At 37.2% G+C, this 14,849-nt stretch overlaps 1 protein-coding gene across 1 annotated transcript in view; it reads right to left on the reverse strand.

Moving 5' to 3' along the window:
• Naa60 (N-alpha-acetyltransferase 60) overlaps nucleotides 1-14,849 on the reverse strand; it is a 93,779-nt gene that overhangs the window by 14,491 nt on the left and 64,439 nt on the right. Inside the window, exon 5 of the mRNA XM_090388451.1 lies at nucleotides 1,595-1,691. Coding sequence (XP_090244577.1) covers nucleotides 1,595-1,691 — 97 coding nt within the window. The remainder of the gene's footprint in view (nucleotides 1-1,594; nucleotides 1,692-14,849) is intronic.

A 14,849-nucleotide genomic window follows, 5' to 3' on the forward strand; every position in this document is an offset into this window, starting at 1 on the left:
CTTTTTTCATTTTTTGTGTGAGGAGGGGCTTCTTCTGAGGACAACGGGCTAAAAGTCCATTTTTGAAGAGGCATCTTCTGACTGTTACTGCACTTGCTACCGCTCCTGTGTGTTCTTCCCATTCTCTTTTCAGCTCAGACGAAGAAGCTTTACAATTTTTAAGTGCTTCAAAATGCGGTCCCGTTTTGGTGTAGAGACTCGTTTGCATCCGGTTCCTTTTTTCCCATCGGCAAAACCAGTATTCTTGAGTTTGGAAAGAAATCTACTCACTGTCGACTGATTACAAGACACTATAAGCAATAAGACTGGAAGAACATCCTTCCTCACATAAAGCAACAATACCACTCTTTCTTTGTGGTGTCAACCGCACGTAACTCGCCATTCTGACACAAGCAAGGAATAACTGCAACTCTTGCAGAGCGTGCTTATATAGCTGAAAATAACAGCTGATGCAATATTACATCATCGCCTACGTATGTCAATCTTATCTGATGCATTCTGTAAGAAATATTGCCATATATACGGACAGCAAATATAATTTTAAGGGGTGATGCATTTCTTTGAACACCAGTGTACATATAATGTATTCAATTATATTTATTCCATTTCTCATATGTGAGGAAGAGATAAATATTACTGGCTGGTATTTCTGTATGTCCATGTATAAAGTAATTCACTGTGCATCAAAAAATGTGTTACATCTGGTTAAAGTGTTAGATTTGGAGAGAATTCTTTCATCTTGTCAATGAGAAGAAGTCAGGAAGATTCACACTGCAGGAACATGATGGATGCTGGACTGTTTTCTAATTCCACCTGAAGATTCCAATGCTATCAGCCACGCAATTATAAATAAAAAAATAAATTTTGTTTATACTCCGGGAGAACTACACAGTCAGAGGAGTTAAACAAAATAGAATACAAGAAAGAGCATCATATTTAGCAGCCACATGGGCACGAACTGCAGTCATTCAAAGAGTGTGTACTTATGCACCCTTGAACTCTTCCACTCAGCTACACCAGCCTTACAAAATTATGCAATGCTGTTTTTGAGTCAACACATCACCAGTTTGGTGCCTCATCCATCATCTGCTCAATTCTATCAGAGAAGCAAGGAGCTGCATTTATTATTCACTGGTAATCCCTCATATATATTGTAATGGCAACAGCAAAAGGTATTCACCCATCAAGCAATTATTCAATACAAACAATGCTTTGCTTCTGCATGCTTCATACAATCTGTGATGCCACTCCATAGCTCACATTTAGTAAACACTCTGTAAAATGCAGAAGTAGTGGCTTTCTACTTGTTTACTGCTGTATATCTGCAGAACAGCAACTGCTTTTCCATGACATTGACAGATTCAGAAAAAAAAACATTAATAGCAAAAAGAAATTTTAAATTTTTTTGTATTAGGTACAGAACTAAAATCAATTCTCTAAGTTTCATTTGACTTTGTGTGTGATAATTACTGAAAAATTACTATTTACCAATAATTATCTATCACGGGTAAAGGGAAGGTATGATTTAGATTACCCTTAAAATATCCCTATGCTACGAGTTAGTAAGAACTAACAAGAAAGTAATATTACTTACCAATCCCATTTCTGCGATATTCTCTTACAACTCCTAGAGTAAGAATATATGCAACTTTAGTGCTTTTGGTAAAATGTGAAGAAAGAAGACCTTGATCCTACAAAAATAAATAAATATAAAATAAATAAATAAGATGTATATATACTAATTTTTTTAAAAAAATTCCTTCATTGTGTATGAGATTTGGCATTGTATTAAAAACATTATGGGAATCCTGTTGTCTTGAAACTTTACTAGACATGTTGGACAGATAATTTGTGTGATTGAGACCTGCTAACACAAGAATATCATTACATAGCAGAATACAAAAAAATTGCTGACCAAAACACAAAAGCAGTTTAAAAGTAGCCTCAAATAATAAAGAAAAATATACCGTACGGGAAAAAATTAGTTCTGAGTTGGTAGCTCACCACTCAGACACAGAACATCCTTTGAAAACACCATAATCTTAGACAAACAGGACAAAATTTAAGTTAGAAACCAGCAAAACGCTAGCAATAAGATCAACAAACAAGTCAATAAACATACATACACCAATAATAATTTCAGAGGAGTGGGATCTAAAACAAATATCCTACAAGTTCAAATTTAATAAAACAACAACACCACCCAATTCAGGACCTCTACTAATGGGGAAGGGTAGTCATGCACCCAGATTTTTAAGCGGAAACTTTCATATTCTTTTCTCCAAAAGACCTTTAAGCAGCTCTAAAATCCTAGATTTTCAAATTCTCAAACAATTCGAGGGGGACAGGAATTTTTTTCTACCTTTCTCTTCCTTTCGCCCACTAAACCCCCCCCCCACGCTTTTGAAATACAGCAACGGAATGTGACAGGCTATATATACGGCCTGTGACACGTGTTCACTTCCCCTTTGAAGATGGTACAAAAAAAAAAAAAAATTTAGCCCCATCAATATTAGCGGGTCTGAATCACACAAGTTGTCTGTCCAACATGTGTATAAGATTAAGAAAATTGCACATAAGTAGTAACAGGAAATAATACTAGGTGGCAGACACTAAGAATGGAACACAGTTTAACACTACTATTGTGGAGAAGGGGCTTAGAGGGGAACAGGTATCCTGTGTGTTATCAGACACTCAGCCTAAAACACTGATGGATCCAATATCTCTCTATTACAGAAGATTTAGAAGAAGTCCGGTTGGCCTGCCTCCCTAAAATCCACTCATGCACACCTTCTCGATGGTAAGCCCTGTTACGTCACTTAGGTGGCAACGAATGTGTAGAGTGGTTCTCTTCAAGACACCTGGTCAGCGTGAAGAGGAAAAGACCAAACCCTCCAGCATATGAAAGCACGACGAAACAAATGACCCTCAGTCCCCAGCAGCTTTCACTCTCCCTCTTACGGCAGCGAGAGGATCAGAGTGGAAGCAGAGGGTGCTAAGAATCTCTGGGTATGACCAGGCTGCCATGCACGGAAATTGAACTTGGCCTGTTATAACGTAAGAACACTCATCAGTGAAGACAAGATATTAGAGCTGGAAAAGGAATTAGAAAATGTGAATTGGAGTATCATCGGTTTGGCTGAAACAAGAAGAAGAAATGAATCACTTATAAGTTTATCAAGTGGAAATCTGCTGTACACCAATGGAAACAGTGAAAGGAGAGAAGGTGGAGTTGGGTTTCTGGTTCATAAAGATTTTAAAAACAACATTTTGGAATTCAAAAGTACATCGCCAAGAGTGTCGAGACTCAAGATTTCTAAGAGATACAAGTTAAAGATTATAATGATTTATGCACCAACATTGAGCCATGATGATGAAGAGGTTGAAGAAATGTACGCCGAAATTGAGTCTTCTAGATGAGCAGAAAACCCACTACACTATTATTATGGGTGACTTCAATGCTAAGGTTGGAAAAAGACAAAACAGCGCAGAAAGGGGAACTATAGGAAATTTTGGAATTGGTGAAAGAAATGAAAGAGGTGAAAGACTTGTGGAATTTGCAGAATCTCAAGGACTGTCAGTAATGAACACTTTTTTCAAGAAAAGGGTGAACAGAAAGTGGAAATGGAAGAGTCCAAATGGATTAACTACTAATGAAATCGACTTCATCCTCACTAACAGAAGATATATTGTGAATGATGTTACCGTCCTGAATAAGGTAAATGTTGGAAGTGATCATAGAATGGTAAGATGTACACTTGATATAGATGTAGGAAAGGAAAGGAAAAAACTGACTCGAGTAAATAATACAAAGGTCTTTGAGATAACAGAAGAGGAGAAAAAGCAGTATGTACTGGAACTTAAGAACAAGTATGAGCTTCTGCAGACTGCTCAGGACCAAGATATCGACGAGGAATATTACAACTTTTTGAAAGTGATAAAGCCCAAGAAACCTATAGGGAAAAAGAAATCCAAAGAAGAAAAAATTAGTCAAGAAACACTTGTCAAGATGAACCGAAGACGACAAATGAAAAGCAAGAAAAACACTGACAGGGAGAAAATTGAGTATACTGAGTTATGCAAAGCCACTAGAAAGAGACTCAGAGAGGACATAAGAAGATTTAACACAAGAAAAGTAGAACAAGCATTAATGGAAAACAAAGGATTTAAATCAGCAGCCATGAGCAGTAATACAGAAAGACAAATGATACTGAAACTGAAGAATAGTGATGGTGTACTTATAAACAGCAGAGAAGGCATAATTCAAATAGCAGAAGACTACTATAGAGAATTATACAAGGAGCAGGGGAATGATGCCAGCAGTGGGGAAGATGGATTGCAAAGTAGCAACACATACGACATACCCAATATTCTTCCTGATGAGGTAGAACATGCATTGAAGAAAATGAAGAATCAGAAAGCCCTGGGGGAAGATGAAGTTACTGTAGAGTTGTTAAAATTGGGAGGAAGAGACATAACACAAAAACTGGCAAGGCTCTTCACAAAGTGTATTAGAAAAGGTGTGACGCCTAAGCAGTGGAATAATGCAATCATAGTTTTGCTGCATAAGAAAGGAGATAAATCAGAAATTGGAAATTACAGACCAATTAGCTTGTTATCCCACATCTACAAGTTGTTCACAAGGGTCATTACTAACAGATTAGAAAGAATACTTGATGAGAATCAACCGAAAGAGCAAGCTGGCTTTAGGACAGGATTCTCAACTATGGATCACCTTCACGTAATATCACAGCTAATGGAGAAAGCAAATGAATATAAAACACCATTATGCCTGGCATTTGTGGATTATGAAAAGGCATTTGACTCCATACAGCATAAGGCAATGTTTCGGGCACTGGAAAGACAAGGCATTGATACCCCATATATTATGATTTTGAAGAAAACATATGAGAGTGCTACCTCCTTTATTAGGCTAGACAAAGACAGTAGGAAATTTAAAATTGAGAAAGGAGTTCGACAAGGAGACACAATATCTCCGAAGCTGTTTACTGCTGCCCTTGAGGAAGCTTTCAGAAGATTAGACTGGTTGCAGAAAGGAGTCAATGTGAACAGAGAGTACCTAAACCATTTACGATTTGCAGATGACATTGTGGTCATAAGCCATGATCCCAAAGAATTAGAAGAAGATCTTAATCAGTTATGCACAGCTAGTAAGGATTTTGGACTAAAGATGAATATGGCTAAAACAAAAGTAATGATGAACAAGTATGCCACAGAAAGGGAAATAATGATTGAAGGAGCAGTAATTGAAAAGGTGGAGTCATATACTTATCTGGGACAAGTTATTAGCTGTAATAATGATAAATGGCTGGAAGTCGAGAGAAGAATAAATTTTGAATGGATAGCATTCAGGAAATATAGTCACATACTGAAGAGCAATATCCCAGTTTGTCTGAAACGTAAAATAATGAACCAATGTATACTCCCCACCATGACTTATGGAAGTGAAACTTGGGCACTCACCAAAAGAATGGAAGAGAAGCTGAGAACTACACAGCGAAGAATGGAACGAATCATATTGGGAATCAGACTGTTAGATAAGAAGAGAAACACATGGATTAGGCAGCAAACTCAAGTAAAGGACATTCTTATCAAAACTAAAGAACTAAAATGGTCTTGGGCAGGACACATAGCCCGAAGACATGATGACAGATGGACTAAGAAAATAACAGAATGGTATCCAAGAGGAGCTAGAAGAAAACCTGGAAGACAAAGGCGGAGATGGATAGATGAAATTCATGAGTTTGTGGGTAGTAAATGGATGGCCAGTGCTCAAAACAGAAGGAACTGGAAAGTTGCTGGAGAGGCCTTCATCCTGCAGTGGATTGAAAATGGCTGATGATGATGATGATGATTGTGGAGAATATGGCCAGCATTAATTTGTCACATTGTAGGGGGTTTGTTTATTTCACTATTACTATTTATTGAATATTATGTCTGATCCTACTGCATTCAAAGACTTGAATGCAGTAGGATCAGAAATACAGAAATAAATTGATATAAAATATTAATAAGTATTTTCTCCAAACAAAATATACAGTCCTTAATTTATTTAGAACAGCTATTTTCCTTTCTACACCACTTTTCGCCCCTTTCTTCACCCCTATCAAGAAAAGGTATTTATACCAATTAACATAACATATTTTTATCAATGAAATTATCTATAGGAGTCCACCTTTTCCTAACAGAGATCCAGGCACCTGACTGGTTTTACAGGGATGGGAACTTAAATAATTTTTTAAGTTCCCATAATGTTTTTAAACTTAAATAGAAGAGGTGCAAATATATTTGCCGATGCTGTCAAAGCAGTGATAGGTGAGTCGGAAAACTGCTAGCTTTGGGGGATACGCAATACTTTCATTTGGTTTACCTCGAAGGTGGAAGTAGCAGGTACCATCCCTTTCCTTTATGTGTTGTTTTGTAGGGATGGCCCTAGAGTGAGGATGAAAGTTTATAGGAAACCCATGTGTTGGAGATAATATATTCATTACAGTATGGCACAAGCCAACACTCATAATAGTGTAATTATAAGCCTACTGGATAGGACTTGGTCCCACTGCACACTTCTGATGATAAACTGGAGGAGATTAGGCATGTCACTATAGATCTCTGAAAAGTGGCTATCCTCAGAAGATTTTGCACAAGTATATTCGGGAAGGGAAACACTGGAGGGAGGGAGGGAGGGAGGGAGGGAGGGGGAGGGAGGGAGAGAGAGAGAGAGAGAGAGAGAGAGAGGCATTAACCCCCATTGATATTGTGTACATCTCTTACTATCTGGCCTTAAAAAAATGTATCTCCCGGATATTATGGACTTGTCAGACACACTATGCAGCTGCTGGGGCCGAGGGCCATACGGTAACAGGCTCTGTACTATCGCATAGGTTTGAAATCGTATGGGGGGAGGGGTTACAAGGAAATGCAATAGTCTGCTGATTATGGGAAATCTGCTGTGGCTGAGCACTTCTGCGAGGAAGATCAAATTTCACCAGGCAACACAAGTATTGTTGATCATTCGCATAGGCCGTGGCAGTGTAAAAGGCTCCAGAGCTTATAAATTTGTTTTTTAATCATAACAACATTAACAGAGATAGGGGGTACACATTCACCCCTCCCCCCTTCGAGACCATGAAAATTGCACATGATCGTTGGGTGGGATGAACGGTTCCGCCCATCATGCTCCTGGGACATTTCCGATCTCCATTCACATAGGGAGGATAATTCCAATATTTCTCCAGTAACACGTACCAAGAGTCACGATCCTGCTGGTATTATTTAAGGGTATACAGTGGCTATAAAGTTCCACTGTTGATAAAGAGGCAGTTGTCTCTGAAAGCTTTGGTGTTGTTTTTATTGCTTTTAATTCTGTAATATTCATATATTTTAATTTTATCTATTTGTTATTTTTATCATTTTTAACTTTATACTTTTCAGTGTATTTTATTTTTACATTAAATATACAATTTTAACTTGTGTTTAATTTAATATAATTTTATTAAAGTTCTTGTCATATACACTGAAAGAACAGAATTCATGAGATACCACTGGTTCCTGGGCAATGCGGTCACCCCTCTTGCTAGTGGACGAATCACCACTTGGCAGATCTATAGGTACACTGCATTCAAGCAGATGGTAATCCAATGTTAGTATGAATAAACGTCGTGAGTTAACCAACTTTGAAAGAGGAATGATAGCGGATGCCTGATACACGGGTCACTCTAATGCGGAGGTGGTACAAAAATTGCACTATCCCCGTTCGACAGTATCAAGAGTGTATCGGGAATACACCATTTCCGGAATAACATCTCATCATGGACAGCGCTGTGGGCAGAGAAATGTGGCGGATGAACGTGGCCATCAATGTCTGTTTCACATTGTTTCAGCCAACAGGAGAGTGACAGTGGCACAAATCACCGCTGACTTCAATGAAGGAGATTTCAGAAACATCTCCACCAATACCCTCAGGCGATCATTAGCTGCAATAGATTATGGGAGCCGCCGACCCATCAGGGTCTTATTGCTAACACCACAACACAGGACTCTATGCCTCAACTGGGCAAAAGAACACTGGCAGTAAACATTGGATGACTGGAGACGGGTCTCCCGGTCCGATGAGTCCCATTTCCAGTTATTTCGAGTGGACGGAAGGGTGCGTATCTGTCAGAAACTGCACAAAGCTATGCACCTGTCATGTCAACAAGGAACTGTTCAGGCAGATGGACAGTCAGTAATGGTTTGGGGCGTGTTGAACTGGCACACGTTGGGACCTCTGATCAGTCCAGGTTATGTGTCCATCCTTGCAGACCATCTGCATCCCTTCGTGCTCATTGTGCACCCACAGGACAATGGACTCTTCCAGCAGGACAATGTCTCCCCCCACAGAGCAGTGGTGACTAGAACATGGTTTGCAAATTTTGCCACCATGGAATGGTCTCCCCGTTCACTGGACATAAACCCTGTGGAGCATCTTTGGGATGCTGTAGAAAGGTCCGTTCGAGCATGTATGGAAATATCCCATGATTTCTGTCCATTTGGTGTATATGGATAGGTGTATGTACTTATTGCAGTTATTATGAGTTGTTATTTTCCCCTGAGTTTGTCTATTTGAAGAAAAAGCATTGTATAATTTTGATGAATTTGAATACTTTTTTTTTTTTTTGTTAGTTGTTGGCGCATCGGCTTCTGTGGCCATACTGCACCTCCCAAAGTTTTTGCATTTTACTCTGATCCAAGCCCGAGGCGGGATTCGAACCTGCTACCTTTGGGTTGCCAAGCAGGCACTTTACCCACCTGGCTAAAGATGGGTAAAGCCCAATTTGAATACTGATTAAGTCATCAAATGCAGACATTGTGAAGATACTGAATACATGATGTCACTCAGACATAAGAATGCTGAATTTGAATATGGGGGAGTACAATGTCTACAGGGAGAACAGGAGTAGGGGGGGATTATGCTCTTAGTTAAATAGCATATTAAATCTAAGGCAGTGAATCCCGTTAACATGTGTGGAGAGTGCAATGCTGAATCAGTTTGATGTGACATTAAGCACTGGGAAGAAAGGAGAGTAGGAGTGTTATACAGGCCTAATGTGATGATTATACCAACCAGCTATACAGAGAATTAGAGTGGGCAGGAATTTCAGAATGTCTTGTAATGGGGGATTTTAACGTTACATATATTGACTGAAATTTGTTGGTCACACACACACACACACACACACACACACACACACACACACACACACACACACACACACACACACACACACACACACACACACACACCAGCAAGACTTTTGTGGATTTACTGGATAACTGTTTTCTACATCAGCAGGCTATAGAGGCAACAAGAGGAAGCATTACTCCTGACCACTACCAATGACACTTCATCCATAAAGAATCTTCAGCTAAAATACCCACTGGGTGGCAGTGATCATAGTGTACTGATGTGGAGTGGAATTTACTACTGTCATGAGTAAAGGCTTTTTCTTTCATAAGGGTGACTACAGCGGTCTCAAACAGTTTTCAAACTGTGCAGTGGGACCAACTGTTGATTTTACCAACAACAAATTCTAAATGGGAAGTATTCAGGGAAATAATCATAAAAGCCACTAGGCTTTTCATACAAACTAAGAAATACTATTCGAGGCTTAGACCTAAATGGATGTCGGCTGAACTGATGAGATTTGTGGCAGAGAAGAAAAATGCATGAGATGCATATAAATTATTAGACGATACAGAAGCCAAAGTTAGATATAAACTAGTCTAATCAAGTCACAAAGGAGATTAGCCAAGCTAAGAAAGAGTATGAGAACTCTCTGGCAAAGAATGGATAACTTTTTCACTTATATTAACAGTAGAAGTAAGGGGTTGGATTATACTGGTACTCTTGATGTTGATAATCCAGCTCAGGTTGCTGAAATACTAAATAGGTATTTTGCATTTACATTCATAGGGGGAATCCTTTAGGGAAGAGGATACCAGAAGTTTATCAAACTGTAATGGGTAGCTAAATGATTTTGTGATAACTGAAAGGAAAGTGGAAGAGAAATTTTCGAAGCTAAACAAACCCTAAGCCTTAATAATGAGAGCATCCTTGGATTCAACGGAGTTCCCTATGGATTGGAAATGTGCAAGTGTATCCACAATTCAGAAAAGGAGATCAAATAGTGACATGGGAAATTACAAACTTGTTAGCTTAAACCCTGTTCCAGAGAAAATAATGGAGTCACTGGTTAAAGATGTAATGCAGGACCATCTAAACAGGAATGGAATTATACTGCAGTTGCAGCATGGATTTGTTAAGGTCTTGTCTGACCAATCTTAGTGGATGCTATGATGCAGTAACAAAGGAACTGGATACAAAAAAACTAATTTTGATATTGTATAACTGGATTTCAGGAAGGCTTCTTATACTTTGCACATAAAAGCTGTTATACAAACTGGAGAAATGTGGCATTAGGGGCAAATTAGTGCTATAAATAACGTGATTGCTGAGGGGAGAAGACAGCGATTAGTTATCAATAGGCACTGCTCTTTGTGGACTAATTTTATTAGTGGAATCCCTAAGGTTCAACACTGGGCCCATTGTTGATTTCAATATTTATGAATGAATTTATCAGGCTTAATGTAAATTTATCAATATTTATCAGGCCTAATGTCTAAGTTTGCAGACGATACAATGGTATGGTGGTCAATGACAGTAATCAAGGTAAGCTACTGCAACAAGATCCAGAAAAAATTAGGCCAACGGACTGAGAAATGTCAGTTAAACATTGACAAACACAAGGTACTACATATAGGTAGCAGTAATCCCAGATTAACATATAAACTGTGTGGTATTACACACAGTGTAGTGGAAAATGAAAAAGACCTATCCCGGGTATAATTGTGCAATCAGATATGAAGTTCTCTGAGCAGTGCAGACAGGTTATGGGGTTTGTCAATGATATACTGGAACTTTGCTAGCAGGGATAAGGAGGTGATTATCCCTCTGTACAAGGCCTTGGTGCAGCTGCATCATGAGTACTGTTTATAGGCTAGAAGCCTCATTTTAGGGAGGACATAAATTTACTGTTATGGGTGTAGAGAAGGGCAACAAGATTTGTGAACAAAAGGGTGCCCTCAACAAGAGAAGCAAATTGCAATGTCTGTAGACTAGGTACCTTCGAGGAGATATGGTTGAGGTGTTTAAGCTCTTGAATGGTTTGAGTAAGCTTAACGTTGATGGCATTCTTCTGCTTGCTGCAACTAACACAGGAGGGGACAAAATTTAAAATTAAGGAAGGATAGTTGCTTTCTGGAACAAGCTCCATCTGTTATTGTGGGAAGTGGGTAGTTTGAATAAATTCAATTAAAAATTATCACCTATCTATCCCCTCAAATTTTTTGAGGGGATAGATAGGTGAAGTGGGTAGGTTTTTTTTTTCTGACGCTCTATATAAGCTTGCTTTTTTTTTTTTTTGCACTATTTTCCACTACTAATACAATTGGAACTTTTTGTTGTAGACTGCTAAGAATTAAATGATTTTCATAAAGTAATGTTCCTTAGAAAATTTCTTTTATATATATCCTTCTTTTATGAGACATCATACTAATGAACAATATAAAAATCTATCAGTATCCTTGACCAAGAAAACTTCATTTAAACCATTATAAACACATTTGCATAAAGATCAGAATACTAGCCTTCAAAACTTTTTTCAAATCTCTCTCTCTATAAGTACAGTCGATTCCGGTTGTTTGGGACACATCTAGTGCATTTTGGCCCGATTAAGCGGCTGCCCCAATTATCTTTCACGTAAAAAAAGTTAAAAATACAATGGATCCCCACTTTACAATTGGTTCACTGTGCAATAAAATCACATGATGATGGAGTCGCCACAATAAAGTACCATTCACTATACGATGTGTAGTAAGTGCCGGTCATTGTGATCACGTTTGTGAATTGAATTTTAATTCTATTAAACAGTAATCCTAATTAGCGAAAATAGGAGGAATATTATCCACAGGCTATAAAAGTAAAGATGTATTAAGCACAAATTGAACCTTTATTACTTTTCCAATTAAAAGATTAAATGATACATTAAAATCGGAAGAATATACGTGATAAGTGGAATAATTAATATGTACATACTGACTAGTTGACATTTCTGTTCACTAACATTTGAGGGTGGGGGTTAAAATTTAAAACAGTAAAAAAGGTAAGCAATCAATAACAAAGAACATGGCACACACAAATTGCAAGTAATACGATACGCGCAAGTGAGAACGGAGTAACAAGTTAAGAAGTTTTAAAAATAGGAATGAAGAGAAGATTCTGAAAATTAATTTTTTTATAAGATTGAAGATTCCATGGAAGTGTAAATACATTTCACCACAATAACCCACAGAATTCTAGCTGTCGGTATTATTGCAAATTCAATAAGATCAAGTTTACTATCCGTTTATGATAGATTGCACTAACAGAAAAACCCAATAGACAAGTGAGTGCTAATTGTTTTTACTGTTTTATGGTTATGACCTCCAGAAATCCGAACAAACCACGTGATACGGTCAGAGACAATCATAGGGTAATCTCCAGTGCTGCGGTCTCCTGACCCGATTAAATGGCATGTTGTCCCAATTAAGCGAAGTAAACCCTGGCTATTTTCTTGGCTGGGTTCTGTTTTTTTGAGATTTGCCCCAAATAAACGGCTGCCCCGATTAACCGGTGGCCCAAATAACCGGAATCCACTGTATTCTCTTCTCTTTTCACCTCTAGTGGCCAGATGTAAAATTCTCTGCTGAGTTCAATGATTGTGTCTTACAAGCATAAATATGACTTCGCATATCTCTGGAAGTAAATAAGCAAAGTTGTTTTGGGCAATATTCACGAAACTATTAATGTATTAGTAGTATTGGAACTGACAAATAATGCAAGGAAGCAAGCTTATATATCATCATCCAGATGGTATTATCCAAGTGTGTAAGGAGGACCACTTCCATTCTAGTCCATTTTCTTGAATATTAGCATTGTTAAATTTATTCAATCCATTTAAAGCCTTAAACACTCCAATTAAGTCTCCTTGCAAGTGCCTAGTTTCCAAGCACTGCAATTTGCAGAGCCAAAGTCTTCTGTGGTAAGAATATCCCTATGTGTCCTTGACTAATCTGGATGCTCTTCTCTGCACCCATTCCAAAAGATACATATCTTTCTTAAAATGAGCCTTCCAGACCTGTATGCAGCACTCAAGATGTGTTCTTATCATCACCTTATACAGTGCCTTATAAAGTTTCTTGTATATATAAAAACAGTTTCAAATATATAAACTGAATATACAAATGTAACATAAATCAGTTCATTATCAATCCACCTAATGTGAATATTATGTGTTCATAAGAAAACAAACAATAGGGTAAGAATGGGATGATTGGTCTTTTGAAATAATAATAAAAAAAAAAAAAATATATATATATATATATAACCTTCTACAAAAAACACCTAGTGTAACCACATACAGGTATGTATAATCCTCCGTATTTGACCTTGATTGGACCGGGCTCGAACCCTGGTCCAATCAGGAAGCGTGTGCTAAGCACCGCTGCTCCTTCCCACCTGGCTACGGAGGCGCCAGTTTTGTGTGTAAAAGCGCAGTTCTTTACATCCTATCATATAACAGCTGTGCTTATTATATTTTTATAAATTTGAAAATGGAAGATTTTATTTTCATGCTTACAATGTTTTTCTTTTTTTTCTCAAGCAGAATTAGTAAAAGTTTTATTTCATTTGAAAATAAGAGCATAAAATACACAATTTTTGAAATTTTCATTAAAAAATATAAAACTGCATTTAATAAGTAACTTATTATTCTGATATTTTTTTAAACTGAACTTTGCTATACAAAATTTTCATTACAAAGATATTTTGTTTGTCCCACACTTCATAATTCATTACACTGCTATTTTGCTGTATTTGTGCATGTGCAAGTTTGTGTGTGTTCATGGGCTGATTTGTATGTTGGAATAAATCCTGGAATAAAAAAGTATTGAGATAACCATGGCAGTGCAAGGGCACATATGCATACCTGCCAACTTTTTAGAAACTGAAAAACAGAAGACTTAAAGATCTGGCTTTAGCCAGCTAGCTTTGGTAGTGCAGTATGAATTGCATTTTCTTCCAAATTAATGATAGCTAATTAATGCATATCATATGCTGTGCAGGTAAATTACATATGTCATCATGAAACACAAACTTTTTTTTATTGTTTCATGCTTACAATGTAGTTCTTTTAAAGAACTTTATTGAACTTTTTTTTATTTTTCATGCTTACAAAATAGTTCTTTTAAAGAACTTTAAAATAGTTCTTTAAATGAACTATTTTAAAGTTCCTTGCTCCATTTATTTTTTAATTTGCTTGTTTATTTATTATTTTTAATTCTGCATAAAAATCAATTTTGCAATGCCAAGACACATTCAGCAAAAAACATCCAAACAGTTCTGTACCAAATGAGACTGAGGTAAAACAATGAGAACTGCATTTACATTCACTGATGAATACAGTCTTAACAAAGTTGCATCGGATGCTAAAAAAGAATGAATGCATGTCATATGAGTAAGGTGGATATTTATAGCATATTCAGTAACAGTTTTAATTAGATTCTGTATTAATTTATATTAAAATTTGCTATATTAAAAACTAGGGTGCATTTTAATTGGATAACTCTGCGCAAAAGGCATTTAGGTGAAATGCCTTTTTTACAAGAAATCTTAATAGTATAAATATAGTATACCAAAATTATTCCTTACATAGTTTTGTGAAAAACTTATCAAAAACTTATGCTGTTTTCGT

Source organism: Mastigoproctus giganteus, chromosome 14 (assembly GCF_048544385.1).
Source record: "Mastigoproctus giganteus isolate SK-2022 chromosome 14, ASM4854438v1, whole genome shotgun sequence".
In the NCBI taxonomy this organism is placed as follows: Eukaryota; Metazoa; Arthropoda; class Arachnida; order Uropygi; family Thelyphonidae; genus Mastigoproctus; species Mastigoproctus giganteus.